Below are 23,265 nucleotides of genomic sequence, written 5' to 3'. Positions count from 1 at the left end.
AACAATGGATAACAAAACTCAAACTACAGCTATCAATATCAACCTCTGAAACCATCACTTCAACTTTTGTGCAACACACTCACAGTATTGACTATTTTACCACTGACAACATACTACAATTTGGGTTTTGTACTGAGCACTCTTGACAATATACTGTCAGAAAGTATTTGAAATCTGAAAATTTGTATACAGAAAAATATTGTTGTTCTGTTTTTGTATTGCTACGTAAATACTATACATGTAAAAGATATTCTAAAGGTTCTATTCTAAAGATATTCTAAAGGTTCTATTCTAAAGATATTCTAAACAAGGACCTGTCAACACCATTGATTTCCATTTGTTCTACTGTGTACAAAATGGCAAAGATTCTGACAAAAATATTTATTGCAGTCATTTTTCCACATTACATGTATATACTGTAAGAAGTAAAAATGACAGGTTTCAATTTACAGTAAAAAGGTCAAATCTGTTCTGCAGTGAACATTCTCCCCCTGCCACCAGTGTGGGCCAGTGTGTTGATTCTGTAAAAATAGTGCAATAGGCTGTAAATACTGTAAATATACAGTAATCAGACTTCTACCGTATATGTTGTAAATTACTTTAGTGAAACTACAGTACTACATTGTATTGTGGCAACACACTTTACAAAAGTATAGAAATGGTTGTTGCCAAGAGTGCAAATACAGTGAAACACAGTATAGTAAATTGACTGCAAAGGCCAGCAAAGTGTCATTGTCATTGCCGAACGTACAAACAATTGATGCCACAGTATGACGGCTCAGGTTTGGCTGAACCCTTTGGCCAGCCTCTCTCATGGAGAGGTCATGATTGACTATGTGATCAATGACTGTTGCCCTACTGTAATTTCATTAGAGCATCTTACACGAACGCCACGTCCCCTGACAGGGGCCCCTCTACCCTACCACGGCCTCTTCCTTGTCCTCGTCCTAGTCCTTGCTGAGGTTGTTGGTGGCGGCCTCCTCGATCCATGCTTGGTATCAACTTCAATCTTTTTACCTCTTTTAGAGGTTGAGAACTACTTGATTAGTTGTGCACAGAGAGTTCACACAGGTGCTGACGATATTTAGAATATAGAGAGCAGTTTCAGTTGGCTGCTACTAGGTGTTTGCAATGTGTTGACATGGTTATTCAATTATTCAATTAGGTTTCGTGTCTTTCTCTGAGAAGTGTGTTAACTGTTTTGAAAAGTGTGTTAAAACTCAAAGAAATTTGTGTGAAAGCAATGAGAAATAGTTAACCCATTCGCCAGAGAAGACTCTTGCTGTGCAAAGAAGATGTGAGCATTAGATTAAGTTGACCCATGATTCGCTAAATGTGTGAAAGCAATCGAGAAAAACTGTAAAGGCGCTTTTTGAGCAGCGTTTTGTGAAGAGCCATTTTCAAATTGCTATTACTAGAAAAGCATTTAAGCTAGCTCCTTCAAACTTTCTAGGCTTAAAATATGATACCATTACTTGAAACATCCGGACTTCCAAGGGCGTGGCTTGGGTATATCATAGTATTCGGGGTGCTTGAATTTGCGCGAACATTTTACACTATGCTCCTTCGCAGCATCTTTGAAGGACTGTGGAAAGCTCAATGTTAAAGCTGGACCCGATATTATACACAGACCTTCCTATGTATGGTCTGTATATTGTATTAAAAAACTGTCCCTACGAGATGAATGGTCTGGAAGATATTAAAGCTTAAAAATGGATGAAAACACATTTTGTGCAATTTTTGGCATGCTATAGCAAAAAAATGACAGCATTTATCAACATGAAACGAATTGTTTGGGAAAGAATAGATATTTGTTCTTAACATATCAAAAATTTGTGATGGTGTTCTGCCTCATTTTCTCAAAATATTTTTTTGAAAATATGGGATTTTTGTACACGCCCAGCATTCAATGGCCTATGGAAGCATATTCAAATGGTAGCAAAATGTACGTTTATGACACAGAGCTTAAACTGCACAAAATGCTTTATTTGATTAATGTTGAATTGTAAATTATCACACATTTGGCTTGTAATTAATTCCATGTAAAGTGTGACAATGGCTCCCACTCAACTGTCTCAGATTTGGCTGAAAAAAATCAAAGTTGTTCATACACTTCTTAATAGGTATAGTCCCAAATATTAGCTCTCTACTCCAAATAGTTTTGTCACAAAAGGATGTTTTAGGGGTGATGGGGTGCCTGTACTTTTTTAGCAGCGTTTTCTGTACAGCCATTTTCAAATTGCTATAACTAGAAAAGTATTTTAGCTACCTCCTTCAAACTGGCTTGGGTGATCATAGTATTTGGGGTGCTTGAATTTGCTCGGAATTTTTACTTTACGCTCTGTTGCAGCATCTTTTGAAGGCCTGTGGAAAGCTCAATGTTAAAGCTAGAGAATTGATATGATACACAGATTTTATACACAAACGCAGTTTAAGCTCTGTGTCATAAACTTACCTTTTGCTACCATTTGAATGTGCTTCCATAGGCCATTGAATGCTGGGCGTGTACAAAAAATCCCTATTTACAAAAAAATATTTTGAGAAAACGAGGCAGAACACCATCACACATTTTTGATATGTTAAGAACAAATATCTAATCTTTCCAAAAAAAATTGTTTCATGTTGGTAAATGCTGTCATTTTTTCGCTATAGCATGCCAAAAATTGCACAAAATGGGTTTTCATCCAATTTCAAGCTTTAATATCTTCCAGACCATTCATCACATAGGGACAGTTTTAATACAACATACAAGGCATACATAGGAAGGTCTGTGTATAATATCAAGTCTCCAGCTTTAACATTGAGCTTTCCACAGGCCTTCAAAGATGCTGCAACAAAGCGTAAAGTAAACTTTTCGCGCAAATTCAAGCACCCCGAATACCATGATATACCCATATGGAAGTCCATAATCTTCAAGTAATGGTATCATATTTTAAGCCTAGAAAGTTTGAAGGAGCTAGCTTAAATACTTTTCTAGTATTAGCAATTTGAAAATGGCTCTTCAGAAAACGCTGCTAAAAAAGCGTCTCAAGTACAGGCACCCCCTCCTCCCTAAAACATCTTTTTGTGACAAAACTATTGGGAGTAGAGAGCTAATATTTTGGACTATACCTACTAAAAAGTGTATGAACAACCTTGAATTTTTTCAGCCAAATCTGAGACGGTCGAGTGGGAGCCATTGTCCCGTTTGGCGTGGAATGACCCAGCAGGTGAGTTCACCTGTCTTCAACCAAAATGGAAGGAGTCATAAGAAGAAGAGTGAGGGTGAGAGAGGGAATCCACAGAGGAGGAGAAGGAGGAAGAGGCGGAGGCCATGCCAGAGGCTGAGGTGGAGGTGGAGGTAAAGGACGAGGAAGACCTGAAGCAGGAGGAAAACGTGCTCAAAGAAGAAGAGGACCAAATGTATCAATCGAACTTGAAAGGAGGAAGGAGGCCCATATTCACGCAAGAACAAGAGAGAGAGAGATCATAAACATGGTTTTGGCCAATAATGCTATCATTAACAGAGAAATTCAAGCCAACATTATCGGTGACCATGCCATTTTCAATCATGTCCATCAGGTCTCTCAGTCAACACTGGCACACATCCTGAAAAGACATCAGGTTCAAATGAAACAACTTTATCTGTACTGTATATTTTTTTTACTGTAATTGTAACCTGTACTGGATACAGAATTTTACGTTTGTCTGATATTTGCTGAGCTTACAGTGTTATGCACACTACTGTAGTAGCATGAAAACTGGGACATGTTTTGTTGTGATTCTCCATGTTGGCATGTTGACTGATTTGGGTATATGGAGAAAAATACATTATATTTTCATCAGTCTGCAGCATTGGTCTTTTGTGTGTTTGGTGAATTTATTGTATATTTGCATTTTTTCTGTGTACTTCACTTACACTACTTAATCACTGAGTTGCTAAAAGTGTTTTAGGTTTGCAACAGCAGTGTGTACCTGGTACAAACAGAATTAAGTCATATGCAACGTGTGTTTCATATGGTAACAAAATATGGTTTTGATTAATTAGTTTTTAAAAGAGTGTGTAACTTTGCAAAGGATATGAGGTGTTTTGCTATTTGGGTGTGTGGTTGTGCTAATTGTGTGTAGTGTTTTGAAAAACCAGGCCCTGTTTTCAAAATCGTGCTTACAGTTTTTCTCAATTGCTTACACACATTTTTTTAAGGCATACCTCATCTTTTCAAAACTCTAAACACAAATCCCAAAACCACACACACAAAATGCAAAACCCTACATATCTCCTGCAAAATGCTACTTTCAAAACAATGTTATGTCTCCTCAAAATGGTATTTTGTGTTCAAATGACACACACAGACCATCATATGAGTAGACACTTCTAAGCACCAATTGAACACTGATGTGCTCAATGGAAAACACTATGAATGGGAAAACACCAGTATGAAGGCCTTATCAGGAGCATTGTGCCTTTTCATGTTCAGTGTTACTGTACGCTTACTCCTGTTGTAAAGTATAACTGTATAATGTTTTTACTCAAATATAAAACAACACACAAATATACAGTAACAACACAAATATTTCTTTATTTTTTCCAAAAGTGCTGTAGCCTGTACATCACAGCAAACACAACTGGATGTGTAAATGATTTGCACAGAACAAACAATAGAAAATACGCCAGTACAGTCAACAAAAAAAGAAAGAAAAATGTAAAATAAAAAAGGACAAAAAAACTAGGCTGCATCCTGTTCTAGCTCAATAACTCTCTGAAACAAACATGACAATATTGTATCAGAAATAGACCTACACAGTGTTGTGAAACACTTGAAAATAACATTGGATTGGATTACAATACAGTAATGTGTCAGTGCTGATAGGACGCAATCAGTTGTGTAAATGTATATGACTTACTTGCACATAGTCATAGCGTAATTGTTTGACTCTGTCGGAGTTTCTGTCAAAGGCACCCTGTACACCTGCTTCATTCTCAAGGTGTTTCGCCTTAGAACATGGTCCACTGTGGCTAGGCTCACTGTATTGTAATTGTGTGTAGTGTTTTGAAGAAAGTGTGGTTAAGAATTGAAAACTTGGTCTAAAGCAGAAAAATGTGTTTATAGTTCAGCAAAATTGGTTTAGGGAGCTGGCACATGAGTTAAAGGTTGTGGTCATTGTGTCATAAGTTACCGTTTTTGTGTGTAAACAATTGAGAAGAACTGTAAGCAATCGAGAAAAACTGCCCTCCAATGGAATTTGCCATGGTGATGGATTCATGTAATTCTCTTTTTGGTCATGATGTGGTGCTAAAGACACAGATCGCATTGCGATCACATGACACAGTTACAGTATGATAATCTTGTACAGTGCTGCCTTTTTCATCACTGCAGTGTGTCATCTATCAATTTAGATATTCTCAGTCCTACGTATTGTAGTTATAAAGGTGTACTATTGAAGGCTGTTGCATTATTATAAGACACAGTACTAGGAAAAATGGAGGGTGTGTTAGTGTATGAAAGAGAGAGAGCGAGAAAGAGAGAACACTGTGCTGTCACAATGCAGCGGCAACACTCCTCTGGCACCGCTCACATTCCTAACCTCTCCACAGCTCTAAACTTAAACAACAGCAGACTCTACCATGTGCCCGTGGAGAGGGGGTGGACACTGATGCTATTTCTGGAGCGGGTGAGCTGCCAGCAAATTCCTGCCCGTAGTGGCTGAAGCTGAGCAAAGCCCTCCCAACCCCCTCCCAGAGCTGTGGCCGATACTGCACCCGACTGCCTTCACCAGCGACAGACAGAGGAGGAGATTGTGCAGTGAACGTGCCTCACTCATGAAACAGACCTGTCTCGCCCTTCAAGACTGCACACTGTAGAGTTTGTGTGTCTGTGTGGGAATGCGTATGAGCTTTTTTTATTGCCTGTGTCTATCTCTGTATGTCTCTGTATCTGCGTATTGTGCAGTGAGGAGACTGATCACAGTCCATTAATTCCCTCCTCTTTCACTCTCACTTTTCTCTGTCTGTCTTCCTATCTTTCTTGCATCTTGTCTGTCTCCCTTTCTCTGTCATTAAGAGCTGAAAAGTGTACCCTAAGCAAATGGGGGAGGTGCATTAGTAAGAAGAACTGTACAGCCTCTCTCTCGCTCTCTCTTTACCTCTTGCTCTCTCTCTCTCTCGCTCGTTCACTCAACTGCCTCTGAGAGAGCAGCAAACATCACATGATTTGATCCTGTACAGATACAGCAAAGAGGGGGAGAGACAGAGGCAGAGAGAGACCCGGTGTCTTATTGAGGAGGGATAACATAAGACTGTTGTAGTGATGGTGTTGTTTTGTCCCGGCGATGGCCACATCTCAGCCACCCTAGAATGCTACACCTTTTTTTATATGTGTGCAGGAACAAAGCTTACTCGTGGGGGTGTTTTGTGTTTTACATGGCAGGGTGAAAAGAATGGTTTTGCGGGAGAAGGGGTTTTCCTCTTTGACCTTTTCTTGTTTGGAGTGTGATCTGAAGAAACGTAACAACAGTATATTCAGGATAACATTTAACCCAACTGATACAACTGGAAGGCTCTGGGTATAAGTGGAAATAAGCCATGTGATTGATAACCGTGTGTCATTTGAACACTCATATCAAAGTCTTTCTCTAATAGGCAAAAATCAAGGACATTGAATGTCTGAGGAGTGAAAAGGGGTGCTACGCAACAGCCTTTGATGAACCATATGTGACCTGTCATTTCTCTTGTAAATTCTGATAAAATGGCAGTGCTATGTGTTCTTTTTTCACTCTCACCGACCTCGAGGAGTGGCAAGAGTCACAAGAATCACAGTAACATCATCTGATGTCTGTGTCTTTTGTGTGTCCATGACTCATCTGCTGCTCCAGGACCACACACACCCACACTTGACATCATCATCTGATAATTCGTGAAGTCTCAGCGCTATAATAATAAAGTAGCACAGTAATTGTTTAAGCTTCATAAGAGTTGATATTGAATTGTTAAAATAGGTTACATCATTTAAAGTTAACTGTAGCGTAGCCAAAGATTTACATTGTACTGGAATTTAAAGGCAAATCATGAGGGTTTTACTATAAATAGTCGTATCCGTAAAACATATAGCGTTACATCATCTTATTATGAATTCCTTTCCCTGTTGTATTTTCTCCCTGATTATGCCCCCAGCGACTGCCTCTGAGCAGCGGTAGGTCTGCACAACACCGAACTTTCTGCGTGCAGCACGGCCCGGCGCTCTCCACAGGTGATTGGTGCCATGTGTCGTCCAATCACAGAGCTCCGATCTACCATTGCAAAGTTGTTAACCCCAAACCAGAGAGTCGCGTTCGTTTGGTTAAAAGCTGGCTTCTGCTTCCCACAGTAGTCTCTCGAATGGTCAGTCAATGGATTTTATCTGCCTAAATGGATACAACCGAAGCAAACGACCAGGCGACGCCAGTGATATTGTGGAAGTAGTCTAAAGTGATTTGGTCAACGATACGTGGAGTCTGTTTTCTGTTAGCTACTGTAGCGATAGCTACCTAGCTTACAGATCTACATTGGCTAGCTACCCAACTAACGTTGGTGTCTGCCCGAGGGATGGCTCGGTTGCTCGTCATGTTGAACAAAATTGCCATCTTTCACCCTGGAGGCGTATACGGTAAGTTGTTATTGTTATTTCTCCATGTTTGTACACTTGAAAATCGTCTTGATGTCTTGTGAATAGTTGACGGGGTTGCAATTATTTTTAGTCTTATTTCCGTTAGTAACAGAAGCTGTCTGAAATGTATGACGTTAGCCATTTAATGTTAGCTAGCTCGTCAGGCATTCTTCAATGCGAATTCCGCCCAGGGTGTCGCTTTAACCTTCGATTTCCTCGGAAATATTGTGACCGAAAATACAGAAATTTGGAAAAATTATCGACCCTTTATTCCATCGCGTCGAGCTACGGTCGGTTAGCAAATTTCCAGGTTTGAATCGTGATTATAAATGTAAGGATGTGTTGAAATTAAACTTTGTCATGCTACCATAAGCTGTCTTGATTGGCTGAGCAGATACTTTTTCCCTGCTGAAAGGGGAGTTCATCAAGCCAGCGAAATGCCTGCAGCGCAAAATGTGTACGTTGCACTTTTTGTTGAAGTAATTTTCGAACGCGTATTAGTTTTTTCATTCATTTATTTCAATGACTATAGCCAACCTCGCATCTCTAGCGTCGATTATAAATCTTTAATGTATCATTATTGTCGACTGATGTTAACATTAATCTAGTCATTAGCCATGTAGGAATATGCATGACGTTGGCTAACCTAGACAAATTAACATTAGCCTTCTGGCTAACGTTAAGTTAACATCTTTGTACGTAACCTGTGATTTCTAACTTCTAACCTCAACATTAGTTGAGGTATTGATGGATAACGTACAGCATAAGGTACGGAAATTTAGGTCCGTCAGCTGTTCGTTTTTTTTCTCTCGAGGATGCTCGCCTTAAACTTCGCGGCTGACTTCCTCTTTAAGGTGTTGTGTCCCCCAGGACGTGAACATTACTTGTCGCTTATAACATTACAGTTGGCAACTCGTGGGGCTGGCTGTAATGTTAAATTCGTTCGCGCCGGTGGTTCGCTCTGTTGCGCATGGGGGGGATGTAAGAGATGGCTTTATTTTACGGCGGCGCTGTGTCACCATTTGCTAATGTACTCTTAGCTTGTCTCCAAACGTATAATAAATATTTTTTTTGTTACACATGTTGACATGCCTTTTAACAGTCTGGATTTTTCAGTTGGTGACGTCCTCAGTTTTACCGATGTGTGTGGCGTGATTTTCCTGCTGGTGGGTGTTTTAGTGGCGTGGTTGGGTCTTCCTCACCGCCTGCGTCTCATCTAATTGCAGCTAATACAGTAACGATTTGAGAAAGCAGGGCTCCACCACTGTATCTTATACAAATAGTTAACGTGAGCGCCTCCATTGTCCCTGTTGTCCAAACCTTAACTTTTGCTACTTTTTATGCGGCGAAAAAAAAATGATTAAGCGTTTGTGTAAATTTGAGAAGTGCCCCCTAGTCGCTGAATGGTGTGTAGTTTGCCCCTCCCCCCACACGCGCCCTGAATTACACAATCCTCCTGTGGTACTGAAAACTGCTCTTCCGATCTCCAGCGCGCAGAGTCCCGCATTCCCCAAATTTGACCCAGTTTCTCCAGGGGTAGGAAAGGCTCGAGCGTAACCTTTCCGCCCTTGGCCAGGGGGAAGACGGGGCTTATCACTAAGAATCTATTTTGATGTTTTGTGGGAGATGAGATTTAGTAGCAGATGAAAAGTGAACTAGACGTGCAATGAGATCTCAGGTCAGTGTTAGGCTAAGAGGCGATTTGGATATAATTGCTCCTTTTATGCTAGACTCTCATTGAAATTACCCTATATCCTGTTCCTGTTATTCAATCAGTAGAGCCAGGTGCTAACAACGTCATGATTTTCATTCTCAGGGAGCACAAAAATAAACCAAATATAACCTAACCTGTAGTTTAAGGCACATTGGGTAAACTTTTATGCTAAATGAGAAAATCTAAATGTCCATCCTTGCTCACGCAGAGTTACCCAGATATTTAAACATGTATTTTATACACTGTGTAGTAAGTCTGCCCTTAACCTGTGAGGCAGCTACTTTACCCACTGCTGCCAGCAAGTAGCCTATCTCCTTCACTGTCGAGGTCAGGGTAGCATCCCCCAAGGTTGAACTCACAGAGCCCTCTGCTGGTGACCACCTTATTTGCGTTTTTCAATTCCAGGACCAATTAATATTATCTGAAACAATTCTTGAATGATTCTCTTGCTAATGCTTTATCCCTTCCCTAGGGTGACAAAAGGAAGACACCATAGATCAGGGACATCTTTCACTTTGGGCCAAATCTCTGAGAGCATGTTCTTTGAGCCAGGCCTCTGCCATAAACTTCCCTCATACATCCACACACCCAAGTTACCCATTACAAAACCTCTACATTTACTTTGTTTATTACAAAAATAGGCTACACTAGCTGTCTTGATGATCCTATCACAAAAATACAGGGTCCTAGGGAAAGGGTCTCTTTGGGCTTTCTTAGTCAGCCTAGTAAGAATCAACATGATTTCTCTATTTAGATAGGAGCTGGTCATCTCAGTCTCTAGTGCTCGATGTGGGTGCTAAAGGTAGAACTTTTTTCTTCTTTTTTTTTTACAAACTCACTATGAAAAGTGTAGTCTTGTTACAGTGAGTCAAATCTGACCTTGAAAGGCCAAATATCTGCTAAGAACATCACTCAAATAGGCCTCAACCCCAACACTAAGATGTGTGCACTGAACCTGAAAGGACTCTCTGTTATGGACCCCACTGCACCCCTCTAAGTTACTGCAGTAGCCTGAATTTGCCAGCCTGTGTGACAGTTAGACCTGTTAGAGAGATACATTCAGGTTATCTGCACTGGTATAGGTCAATCCATGTTGATCCTATGTAGAGAGGTGCAACCAAACACTCCACTGGGTCTTTCTCAGAAAGTTCACTGTGGTTGTTGACAGTCATGTAGGCGAACTTACTCATAACCTATGCCCTAAGACAGTGTTTCTCAAATAGGGGAATGCAGAGGGCTGCTGCAGGGGGGTACGTAAGAGAAAGTGGAAACTGACATTTAAGAATAAATCATGAAAATAAGTTATTAGGCTATATTTTTTTAAGTAAAATTAGAATTGATATTCATCATGCCAAGAGAAGATGAAAAAGGCCATAAGCACATCAACAGCATTTGAAGTATCATATTTCTTTTGGCTAAAGCTAAAAAGCCATTTATTCTAACTGAGGAACTGATGGCCTAAATGAGACCAATGTTGGATTAAAAGCTGGGTATGGTTGACGGATTGGTCATTGCGTGCGCGCCAACAGCGATATCAACACAACTCCAAAACCTTTAATGCCTGCACTTGGTGCGCATGTGAGTCACAGTAACTAGATAAGTATTCATTTGTGGATTAACTGCTGGAAGCAGCAATAAGAAGAGTGAATGATGCCAAATAGAGCACAGTCAAATAGCCTAGGCCGTTAAATTGAATACGCTGGATTAAACTGGACAAGTTCTAAAAGTTTCTGGTTAGTGTTTTATTGCTAGTCACCAGCAAAACACATGTTACCTAACTTTAGGTTAACATAACTTATGGTAACAAAAGACGGTCTCAATTTCATTATGGAACAATGTTTTGTTTGGTTAGTAAACTTTTCACTTCAATTGGATAATCAGTGGACAGGGGCAACTCGTTGCTTTTGCAAGATAAGTGGATACTAACTACATTCACAAACAGGTAACTCTGGAAGGGAAAACACCAGTGATATTTTCAGTAGTTCGTTTTTCTCAGAAAATGGAATCGGCTGGAAATCCTGTACCTGTGTGTGTGTGTGTGTGTGTGTGTGTGTGTGTGTGTGTGTGTGTGTGTGTGTGTGTGTGTGTGTGTGTGTGTGTGTGTGTGTGTGTACCGATAAAGCAGCATCAATGACAGGGTGTGTCAAAGACCTCAGCGCACACTTAAGGCAGGAGAATCCTGTAGTGCTGTGGACACACTGTGCTATACAGGGAAGCCCTGGCATCAAGGAGGATGAACCCAGAGAATATATGAGACCTTGGAATCTGAACACTCGGAACCTCTTTTACACACTGAAGTCCGCTGGCTTTCAAAGTGGTACTAAGTAGGTTGTTCCAGCTGCGACAATTTGTCTCCTCTTGCCACTTTCTTTAAGGACAATGATGGATTCCCAAGGATTGGCAGGATAAGATGGCCTATCTTGGCAGATATTTTTACTGAATTGAACGAGTTGAATGTCATTCTGCAAGGCAGACACTATGATTTTGAAACTTTATGACCAAGTCAGTGGTTTTCTCAATAAAGCGGTGCTGTGGAGGATGGCTTCCTCGCCGGTGAGAATATGGATGGAGACACATGGACCGTTTCCAGTTTCAAATCATACTTCTCTGATCTAAGAGAGAAGTCTGAGAAACTGGATTGGGTCAGAAACACTTCCCAAAACAACCTAGGCACACAACCTGTTCACCCGAGGGAGTTTTTGAAAACTGACAAGAGTTTTGGGTGTGTGTGAGGGCTCATCTGGAACATCTGCTCCCATTTGGTTCTATGTACCTCTGTGGAACTTCATTTTCAGCAACTTTGCCTTTAGAATAGTCTAATAAGGCCATCCTTAAACATATGTTTGCTTGCTGTAACATCCAAATTAAAAACTAAATCGGGTAAATATTTTTTTACTCCCAATCACCAACAAAAAACTGCAAAGAGGACCTATCAGAAGACTATATTATTTCACTAGTGCTATAGTGTTCTAATAGGTCCTCTTTATCAGTACTAGCCCTTGCCCTCTGTGAATTCCTGCCCTGATTGGTCGCAACAGAAAGTTATAATTGGCCAGTCGTTAGATCAAACAAGGTGGAGAAAAACCAACATTTTAATTAAATCTGAATACATGTTTTGATATGTTACGAGGCGGGATGTGTTTTGTCTGTTATGTGCGCAAAACAGAAGGCTATTTATCCTGATCAACAAATCATTTGTTCAGTTGTCAAAGTCTTTTCTCCAAAGACCAAGTCAAAAGAGCAGAAAAGACAAATTAAGGAGGACATTTTATTTCACTGAGGTGATCATTTCTAATTATCAGAGAGGACTACATTTTGGTTGCCTGACGGGAAAAATGTATTGTTCCTGGACGTCTGGCTGGTGATTTTGCAAGCTTTTGGTTTATCAGTTTCATTCTGCAACAGTTTGTAGAAGTTGAATTCCCTCTTTGGATTGCCTAATTATGGCAAGATGATCACATTTTCCTTACGTTCTGTGAAGAGTTTCTGGGCCTACAGAGAAACAGAGGCAAGATGGCTCAAACGGGTTTAATTAGCCGTGTTTCAAACGTAGATGGAATCATTCAAATAGGAAATGGAAGTGAAAACACATGGCATTTATTTGCTGGAAAAGGGTGGATGAAGTCTCAAATCACATAGGGTAACATGCATTAAGGTTGATGGAAACTGGTTTATTAGCATCAAATCGCATTTTTTTTTTTATGTTTCTGTTAAAGTTGTCATGACAACCTCATGTTTTGAACCCACAGCTTTTCACAACTCCTCCCTTGTTACCTCTGCCAAGGAGGTTATGTTTGCAACACAGTTTGTTTGTGTTTGTCAGCAGGTTTGCGCAAAAACTACCGGGCCGATTTTCATTCAATTTGGTGGATGGGTGTAACATTGGCCAAGGAAGAGTCCATTCAACTTTGGAGCAGATCATCCAAATCACCAAGTGGATCCACATTGTTTTTCACTTTCGTTAACATTACAAGACGGGGCATTTGGCCTTGAAGTCTGCACTCTCAGTGTTCTTTTTTTTAATTCATATAACATAGCTGATGGAAGCACGTAGACCTGCATTTCCTCCAGCCGAATTCAAATGAATACTCTTAAAATGGGAAAATCACCTGGATAGACAGCTAATGGCAGGTTTCAGCTGACTCAACTTCTATTTCTTGGCTGACCCGATGATGCTTGCATTTTATAGTGTTTTCAAATCAGGAGAGCAAGTCAATGCTATTGGAAAATATGGTTGTTGAAAGAATTTGAATAGCAAAATTTAGATTTTAGCTGAAATTTCAACCAGGCACAGCATCTTTTGGACTACATAGGAAAAGCATGGGTCGTCTAAATCAAATAACAACTGCAGCTATGAGTTGGTCTGGTGTGAGTGGCCGTTATTCTTTTTTTCTTGTTAAATGCAGTCTTTGTTTTCTCTATGCCAAATTTGGTCAACAATTACAGTAGTGCAAAGTGCCATAGCACTCACTGTTCTAGCACCCACATATGCTCTTCCCCCATGTTCTAGGCCATTACTCAGATCTGCAGCATCGCTTTCTCCAATCCAAAGATCCAGACTGCAGGCCTATGTGTTCTCATGCCTCAGGTGCCAGTGTACACACTCAACCCTACCTTTTTACTGACTGAGCTCATGGTCACTCTCTCTGTCCCTGCAGGCCTTGGAGAACATGTGTTTCCTGGTGGATGATGTACTCCGCATGCATGGATTATGCCAATGGATATTATACCTTTTTGAGAGGTAAGTGTGGCTTTATTGGGTGCTTTATTACTGATCAGCGGTGTCGCCACCTTTGTCAACCACCTTTCCCCTGAATCGTGGACTGCATCTTTAAGGTGCATAGTCCTCTGATGTTGGGAATGAAAGAGCATACTGTGAAGCCTAGGCTCTTTGTGTGGACATAATCATGCTCGTGTGAGCTACTGCTATGAGTTGAACAGCTGCTGTAGGTGGGCATCTCCGAGGGCATCTGAGATGGTCGTCAATCTGTAGCAGTGGTCCATTTTTGAATGCCCATTTACTAATGGACAGGTTAGTTGGTGACATCAGTTTGTAGGTCTGATCTGGTAAACCAGGCAGCCTATGGTTGCAGTAGTCTTTGTTTGTTTGATTGTTTGTAGTCATCTAAAGTGTAGCTTATTAGAATTACGTATTCTTCTAATTTGTTCACACTGTCAAGGCAGGCAAAACATGTAATGAACTTTTATGTGCTCAAATGCTTCAGTTACACCATGTGCACATGCGTTCAGCATGGTTTCATATGTGAATCTGGGCTCTGGAGAAGAAAAGGGAGGGACTACTTTTATGTGTGGTAGATTGGTTTGGTCTAAGTCTGTGCTATTATCTCCATTAACAGAGTAGCTTTAAGTAATTATAAAACGTCAGCTTGGTTCTTGCATGGGCCTCCATTTCAGATATTGTATGTGTGTGAAAATCAGTGAATCTTGAAGTTGCTGACTAGATGTGTAGTCAGCTCAAATATTTGTTTGAGTTTAGCAGCAAGATGTTTTTGCAGTGGTTCCCAAACTTTTCATGGCTGCCCCCCTTTGACAATTGAAATAATATATATATATCGGGTGCAAAGACTGAGACACACATATCAACTTGCACCTCCCTTGTTGAAGTGCCACACACACTTTGAGAACCACCACTCTATATAGAATATTTCAAGTCTGTTTTGAGGCAGTGAGTGCCCAAAGTTGATATCTCAGAGATATGATACAGTAATGCAAAATCATTTGGTTGCAATCCAACTGGGCCTCACTTGTGTTGTAACCAGTGGCAACCAATCTACAAGGAAAACGTTGGTATGGAACATGCGCTTATAGGGAGTGCATGTCTTATCTGAGTCATGGGAGGGTTTATGCCTTCAATGATGTCCTGTCTGGTGACACTAAAACGCTCATCTCTACATCCAGACACCTCTCCTCTGGCAATATGTTCTTAGTTTGGCACTGTTCGCTGCAGGGTCACGTCTCTGTCATTATTCGGTTTCTGAAATGGCAATGCTGTAGTTTGGTACGGTTAATTTGTGCCTCAACTTTGCAGCTGAAGACTAGACAGGATTTTCATGCAACACTCTGTGGAGCCACAAGAGGGCGATGTGTCTCAACATATCGCGTCACTGTTCCGTGGGAGGATTATTATTTTTATGTCCTACGATATTGTGAGTTTTGAAATGAGGGGAATGTTTGATATACAATGACAATCTACAGTGCTCAGTGACATTGCGCAGAAAGCAGTATAATTATGCTTGTCACTACACATTTGGATTAAAACCCCTGCGTTTAATCATAACAATATTCGTTATTTTTGAAGCATATGCTAGTCAGCCTTGAAAACGCTGTGTTGAGGTGGTCACGACTTCTCTAACTGACTGTTGAAAAACTGATTTGAAGATCATTCTGTCAGAATTGGGACAGTGCGGCATGAAATTAATTATAAATTCTTCAGGTCTGTATTGACACCACAATGATGGATAAAATCATGGATGCAAGGAGTTTGGTCCGCGGCTGACGCGGAGTGCATTGGTGTCATCGTGGGTGGGAAAGAGACGCAAGAAGAAGCGTACCCTCATCCCCCCGCCTCCTTCCCTGCGGGCGGCTCGGACGCGCACGCGTGCTAGACCGTGTGGGAATGGCTGGTGTGTGATCGGGGGTTGGGCCGCTGGAAGCGAACGCAGAGTTAAAGAGTTTTTAATGTCCGCCATGTTGGCCATGGCGTATTGAACCAGGGAGAGGGAGCGGAGCTACGGAAAAAAAGAGACCGAGAGAGAGCGACCAAGATCCGGGCCTTCCCGGCTCCGTTCTTCTCGCCATACCCATATTTTGTAACCAATCGAACGGTTGACTCCTGGAGAACGCCACAGTTCCATCAATGAGAACTAAAATTTGTACAGTTGTGAATCGTAGGGGATCGGATAGATATATGCTGCATCTTTCATTATAAAAAATGAGTAAATTGTCGTTTCGGGCACGGGCGCTGGACGCTACCAAGCCACTACCCGTCTTCCGCTGCGAGGACTTGCCAGACCTGCACGAATATGCCTCAATTAACCGGGCGGTACCGCAGATGCCGACGGGGATGGAAAAGGAAGAGGAATCGGTATGTTTTATGGTTTCAGAAGTGGCATTTTGTTATTTCGCCATGTTTTCTTCATACGGCGGGCGCCCCTATCTTGCCTGCGCAAGCCTGCACAAAATGGCCGCCATTTCTGTTTTTCGCGAACACGGTGGTATGTGATATATTATTAGTGCTCCGTCGAAATTTGGGCAGCCTGTTCGTTTATAATGATGTATTTGTTCGAATTTGAGTGCCAGAGTCGGGTTGTATTGGGTTGTTTTACTATGAGTTGGTTTGCAATGCACAAAGGAGTCACGTGACTTTGCTTCAATCCGCCATTTTGTTTACTTTCTCTGTGCTTGGGATGGGCCTGTTGAGGCTGCAAGTGTTGGGAATGGACGCCAGATGGCGAAGCTGGGTCTGTGATGCCCATCATGTTTATGTATAAAGACATTATAATGGTACTACGTCCTTGTACACAAACAGCATTGAAGCTTTTCCTGATACAACTGACATTTAGTAGCAATTAACAGACCTGCAACTGAAGCGTTTGACAAGTTGCGTTTAGGTTATATTTCCGGTGTATGTTATAGCTCAAAACCTAGGCAGTAATGGTTAACCGTGGAATGGCATCGTCTTCAGCTGTGAACGTTTCGCCGGTAGCCCTAGCGTTACTCGCGTTAACGTTTCATTAGTGACGGAAGACATCATTTGTGTGATGTTGTTATGTTCCTGCTGCACGCAGTACAGGCATTATTGCATGGCACTAACATGAATTATTATTACATGAATTACGGACATCCGAGCTTGCCTGGGAGTCTTGTGATGCATATGTAACAAATTCGTGGGTGAAGAGCCTCGGTGGAGGTAACGTTAGCTATTCTCCGCCGTCAGTAGATGAAGTGGGGCTTGGTGTATATATTTTCTGCGCCGGTTTTTTGACCAAGCCTCAGGTTTGAAGGTCTCGTCAATGTGTAGCTAGTAAAAGATGCGAGCCCTGTCACTATAGTTATGTTGAAAGCCCCGGGGCATGGGCTGGGCGCACGTGTCCCCAGAACAGATACTGTGATCCCGGAGCCGCAAGCAATGTTTAAGAACGGTGTAAGGGCATAATGTAAAAGCGCTGTTGTGAATATTTAAAACAGACAGCCTTCATTGTATAGTGGCAATGAACACGTATGTGGGTAATGCTGTCATAACTCACTCGGCACTTCACAGGTAACGTCAGCTTTGGTCGTATTTAAGCTGTGCACACTGTCTCCGCTCGCATAAGATTTGCTGTCTCTTTCCTACACAGAAATGCATGTCTGTTCATGGGCACCAGCTAGTTATCTTAACTCTTCACTTAAGATCATTTACAAAACTTTTGTGTTATCCTCTGAACCAAATCGTAAACCCATGAAAGCCGCTCTCCGTTAATTTAGAGCATGTTTACACAAGGTTGTGTAAGGGTTCCCCAGCAGCTCGGCTACATCGGCTGCCCTTCGACGCGCTACCGGCAGCGTCTTGCCCGCCCGCACCACTGGAAGAATGTCACCCCTCACTGATGTGTCTCTGTGAAGTTGTTCGCTTGGGTAGTTTTCGTACATCATTCAGTGTGTGCTGTCGCAACAGGAGTTTATTGGTTCGTGCATAGAGTTAGCAGTGCTAAATTATTGCATTGGGCTGTCTAGAAGGGGGTTTGGTAGACCAACTTCGGTTTCTCTGCAGTCTGGGCATGAATACATTTGCATAAAGTAGAAGGGAGTCTTTGCATCAGGTCTATACAGAGTATGGACATGTCTTCACAGTATGTGTAGGCTAATTCACTGCGGTTACACCCACTGAGTGGCAGAAAGGCTAATTTACTGAATGGTAGCGTTCAGCTTAATTGCCACGATACCACAAAAAACACATCTAGTCGAACTGTAATAACTCATCCGAGTTGTCACACCGTCACGTCTGTGGCTCTAGTAAAGACTCATTCATTGAAAGGATGTAGGATAGAAATGTATCTAAGTTAGAGTGGAGAGGAATGTGAAGAGTAGCCTAGTATTTAGGGTTTTTTAAGAGCCTGGTCACCACAAATGATGGAATAACAAAAAATACAGTCAGTCCATTGAAGATTATTCAGGATGCCCTAGGGTTTGTTTCAATGATCATCCACCACCAAAACAATATTCCAAAAGGTAAGGCAAAAAGTCCCAGCAGAACCCCTCTAGGGAAAGGAAGTATAAAAGATTGATCTTGCCTCTAATAAATGTACATGTTGATTCTGCAAAACTCCAGTACTTATTTCCACACTGGCATAGGTCTATAAGGAGAGGAAAAAATTCCAATGAGTCAATATAATCCACACATTCAGGAATTCTGAAGACTGTTCTCTATTGGCGTCCCTCTATTCCCCTCCCATCGATTTCCAATTCCCATCTAAATCCGGTATAAATCCTAAATGTCAGGTGACTAGATCACTGGCTGCATGTCAATGTCCATTGGCCACTGGTTCATCGGGGTCAGTTGTAGGTTAAGGGTCACTGTTGAGTCCAACTGCCTTTAATTCAACCAGACAATTGTTTGTTTTTTGTGTCCCTAGCCATATTACAGCATATTTTGCCTATCAGTCCCACTGAGGGGGTGTATTCTGGCGCGATAGTGACGTCAGTGCATTCCCCCTATACTGGAGTTTGCCCACGTGCAGATATACTGGCGCTCCAGAGATGGGTTGCAGGATTGGGCAAGTGTACGTGTGAAAGAGGGAGGGACGGAGAATGGGCTGTTTAACTGGAGCAGTCTGTCATTAACAAGCTTTTCTGTGTGTCTCCTCCTGTATTCATTATCTCAAATGAATGATTTGCCAAGACAGATTGCTCAAGCAGAGCCCTCATTTGAAACCTGCAAATTAATGGACTTCCTTGTTGCTGTGAATATCAGTGCTGGTTGTACTTTGCTGTTCACAGCAGTCTGAGCACATCACCTGTAAAACTGGTTTTTATTACTGATGTTTATGTCTCTTCCGAACCTGAATAACGGGTTTCCAATGTGGGTTGTGTGCGGCGGCTATGAGTTGGAGAGAAAGAGATTTCAGTTGAGTCTGATTATTCAGTGTGCGTGTGCCATGTGTCCTCAGGTGTAGTAATTGGCCCGGCTTGTGACTGAGCAAGCCAGTCGGCTCTGGGGCTGACAATAATAGCTGAAGCCACTGCCTCCATTTCCGATCTAAAGTTTGGACAGGTCTTTGTGTAAGCCGTGTTGACGTGTGTGTGGTGCCGGTGTGAAGTTTCTTTACTTGGAGTTACCTCACAGATAGATGAGCCCATGCCTCATTAGCATAGAGGAGGAATATTTATGAGCTTGTTAAGTATCCCATCTGACATGAAGCCAGTGTGTTAATTATGAGGCTGTTAATGATGGCTTAATTATCCCACAGGCAGGCTGTGGTTCCCTGTCCCATGAGGTCACACAGAGCTTTTCTACCTGCAGGCTCCTATATTGAAAGAGCCTTGATTACATGACTTGGTATTGTTAGATGCCTTCTGGTAGCTACTAGGATAACTTTGCATGCATGTTAATTTTGTATAGTTAATGTCTGACTAATTTTTGCCAGCACAGCAGTATGTGGCAGTGGCTCTATTTCAAACAGTTAGTCAGCATGCGTTTTATTCAGTGTTTTTTAACTGTGTTTTATTTACTACAAGGAAAGCCAGTGTGTGTGTGTAACTAATAGGCTACTTGTAACCATAGGAGTTTGTGTTTGCTGTGTTTGGTGTCTGTTAGCCTATAGCTTTAGAGCTGAGGTTTGCTGTGCAGCTCAGGTGTATCGTCCTGCAAGGACTGTACCCGAGAACCCACAGAAACCTGGGTTTAAATGGAAAACAATGATTTATATAGAATATCTTGACTGGGCCGTTACCAATATTTTTTTCATTTGAATTATTTATCTATTTATTTTATTTTAGAAGCCATAACCTTACTCTGTGTATGCATTTGCGTGGGCCTGTTGTGAACTTGTGAACACTCTCCATTCATGTTGTTCGCCTGCCCTGGATGCACAGTAGTAGGGGCCCTGTGTGAACCTCTTCAACACACACACACACACACACACACACACACACACACACACACACACACACACACACACACACACAGTGCTGGGCAGCAGACATCACGTGAGTGGGGCTGCTGCTGGGAATAGCACTGATGCGGAGGCTCTGAGCGCTGCTGTCACTGCGGGCAGGATGGATGGGGATGCCATCGCTATGGAGACGCTTAGCTCGGAGTAGCTGGAAGTGCTGCGGAGATCGTGGATGTGGATTTATGATGGAGGAGATGATGCAGGGGACCGGTGATGAAGAGAGGTCTGCAGTCAGTAGTGAAGTAGCGCTCGACCGATGATGGATTGATGATGGATGTTTTTGGCAGAGCGATGAAGGGCTTTTTGGACGATGGGAAATGTGGTGTTTTGGTGGGTCAAAAGCTGCAGTGGTGTTGGAGGGAGAATTTTGGTGTGAAAGGTATGTTTCTCTGTCAGTGTGTGTGTGTGTGTGCGTGCGTGCACAGATGCTATGGGGTCCCAGAGGGTCCTTTGCCCCCTTCCGTGTGTGTGTGTGTGTTATGTAATGCTCTCAAGGGATTTGTGTGAAGAGGCTGTGTGTGATAATTGACTCCTGACCCACTGACCTCCGTGCGTGCGTGCGCGTGTGTGTGTGTGTGTGTGTGTGTAGTAGGAGCTGCACAGAGTCCTCGAGCAGTTACATTTATTCTTGTGTTTCTACATAAACGTTGAGTACCCGTAAATCATTTGATGATCTTGCGTGCACTCAGTTTCCAGTTGGAGCCCTTGGTTAACAAGAGGATGGATGGCCACAGCAGAAAAGGATAAATCGGTTGGATAAATCAGCAGAATTTTCTCTCCCAACTGTCATTTTGATCAAATAAATGTGCAACAATTGTGAGTTGTTGACGGATTTCTCAAGGATGGCTCTTACATCAAGTCTATAACAAACAAAAAAACTGCTGCTCTATGTGAACACAATAAGAACACTTTATTGGCTGAACTTTGAATTCTGGGCTACTGTGGATTTTTGGTAAAAAATGTAAAGTTGAAATATTATTGCTATCATCCATACATCACCATTGTGTAAGGTAAGACCAAGTGTTACCTTCCTATCAACTCATTCATTTCATGCTTTGCTCTGTGTTCTGAGACCAGTCACATCATAGTTGCATAGTCTCTTCATTGATGCGAGACACCCCTCCCTCCCATGCTCATCTTGTAGTGATTAGTACGTTGAGGTCATTAGTACGAGTGTGTAGGTGTGGAGTGTTTGAGAATGACCGCATTAACCAGAGATGTATGATCCTCAAGCCTGATCAGCCTCGTGCAGAGACACACACACACAGACAGCAAGAGACACACAGACAGACAGCGAGAGACACACACACACACACACACAGACAGCAAGAGACAGACAGACAGACAGACAGACAGACAGCGAGAGACACAGACAGACAGACAGTTTGTCATGATGGAAGCCTGTTTTAGTAGTAGCCTTATGTTAACAGACAATTAAGGTGTGTGTATTGACAGACCAGGGAGGCTAAAATCAATACTTTGACAGTGAGGGTTTGATGTGTGTATGTGTGGGCGTTTGTTTGCCCATGTTTGAGTGAGCAATTCCAAGTTTCTGTGTAACCGCACTGTGTCATTGCTGCCGGTTTGTTATTGTGTGAGTATGCAGTACTGTGTCATTTCAACTTTTTCCTGGAGTTTGCTCTTTGCGTTTGTTATAACTTTTCAGTATGACCTCCATTTAGCATGTACTGCTCAAAACTCCACTCAACCCTAAAACGGAGCATTTTTGTTACTGTAATGATGGCAAGTGACAGCCTGACAGTCCAGGATGTGATTAGAGTGTGGTGGTCAGGTGTAGATTCATTAAAGTAATGAAGAGGCCCAGTAATGTTAAAGTAATGTTTCGCTCTCTACAAGAATATGTGAATGTGAGCCAATCAGAACATAAATCTGGTGGAGACGAGTTGAAATGAAGCTGGTATATGTGGACTCTGAGCTACTGTACTTGCTGAAAAAGTGATCAGATGATGGCGATGTCTGCGATCAGTCTTTTTTTTTCTTTCTTTCTATTTGACATTGTATTCGAACTGTGAAGTTTCAGGCAACTGTCACCTAAGGGAGTTTTCAATGTTGATCCGTTCGGGTGTTTCATGTGGCCTGACTTTGATGACTCGGCACAAACATGCTAAATGAACTCTAGTACGGACTCTTCAGATTGCTCCTGTCATTTCACGCTTGAGTCTGTCCACTGGCTACTCACAATGGCCGACAGGATTAAAAGTACAGTAATTCTTTGCACTGAACAGGCTTTCTATGCTTTTAATCACTAAGAGTGGCCAAACATTTCATCACTTTTCCCAATAATGCATTCATGCTGTGAAGTGACAACGTTGACAGTATTGGCTTGAACCAGTGTTCTATCATGTGAATATATGCTAGCCTAAATGATTGATTGTTTTTTTTTGCACATTAATTCCCAACTGATCAGCTAATTTGGCTTGTGTCCAAGGCTTTAATCTGTTAAAATCTCCCACAAATTTTAGCCTAGGTTTTGCCATGCTGCTGTTTCAACACGTTGCCATGGTTACATTCTAGTAAATTGGTTTTCCTTTTTGTGGCCAGTGCTGTAATGAATGTGGCCTGTGTGCAGCTTCTTATTGCGAAGCATTAGGTTCTGTATTAGGGCTGCAGCTAACCACTATTTTATTGAAACAAATAATCCAATATTCGGATTATGATTTGCACAATTATTCAATGGCTCCTATTTATTTATGGACTCTTACATTTAGCTTGAGGTTGTTTTAGGCATATGCTA

The 23,265-nt window shown here is 41.8% G+C and overlaps 1 protein-coding gene across 2 annotated transcripts in view; it reads left to right on the top strand.

Moving 5' to 3' along the window:
- Positions 1-7,323: 7,323 nt before the first annotated feature.
- epc1a (enhancer of polycomb homolog 1 (Drosophila) a) overlaps positions 7,324-23,265 on the top strand; it is a 30,020-nt gene continuing 14,078 nt past the window's right edge. Inside the window, exons 1-2 of one of the 2 annotated variants that reach the window (XM_012824156.3) lie at positions 7,324-7,622; positions 13,995-14,077. Coding sequence is in view for 1 of the 2 variants with exons in the window: in XM_012824155.3 (XP_012679609.2) it covers positions 16,289-16,441 (153 nt within the window). In the remaining variant the exon portion in view is untranslated. Of the gene's footprint in view, positions 7,623-13,994; positions 14,078-15,171; positions 16,442-23,265 lie in introns of those variants that run through there. The other variant, XM_012824155.3, reaches the window with a different exon arrangement.

Source organism: Clupea harengus, chromosome 17 (assembly GCF_900700415.2).
Source record: "Clupea harengus chromosome 17, Ch_v2.0.2, whole genome shotgun sequence".
Taxonomy (NCBI): Eukaryota; Metazoa; Chordata; class Actinopteri; order Clupeiformes; family Clupeidae; genus Clupea; species Clupea harengus.
This window is presented reverse-complemented; position numbering and strand designations above follow the sequence as displayed.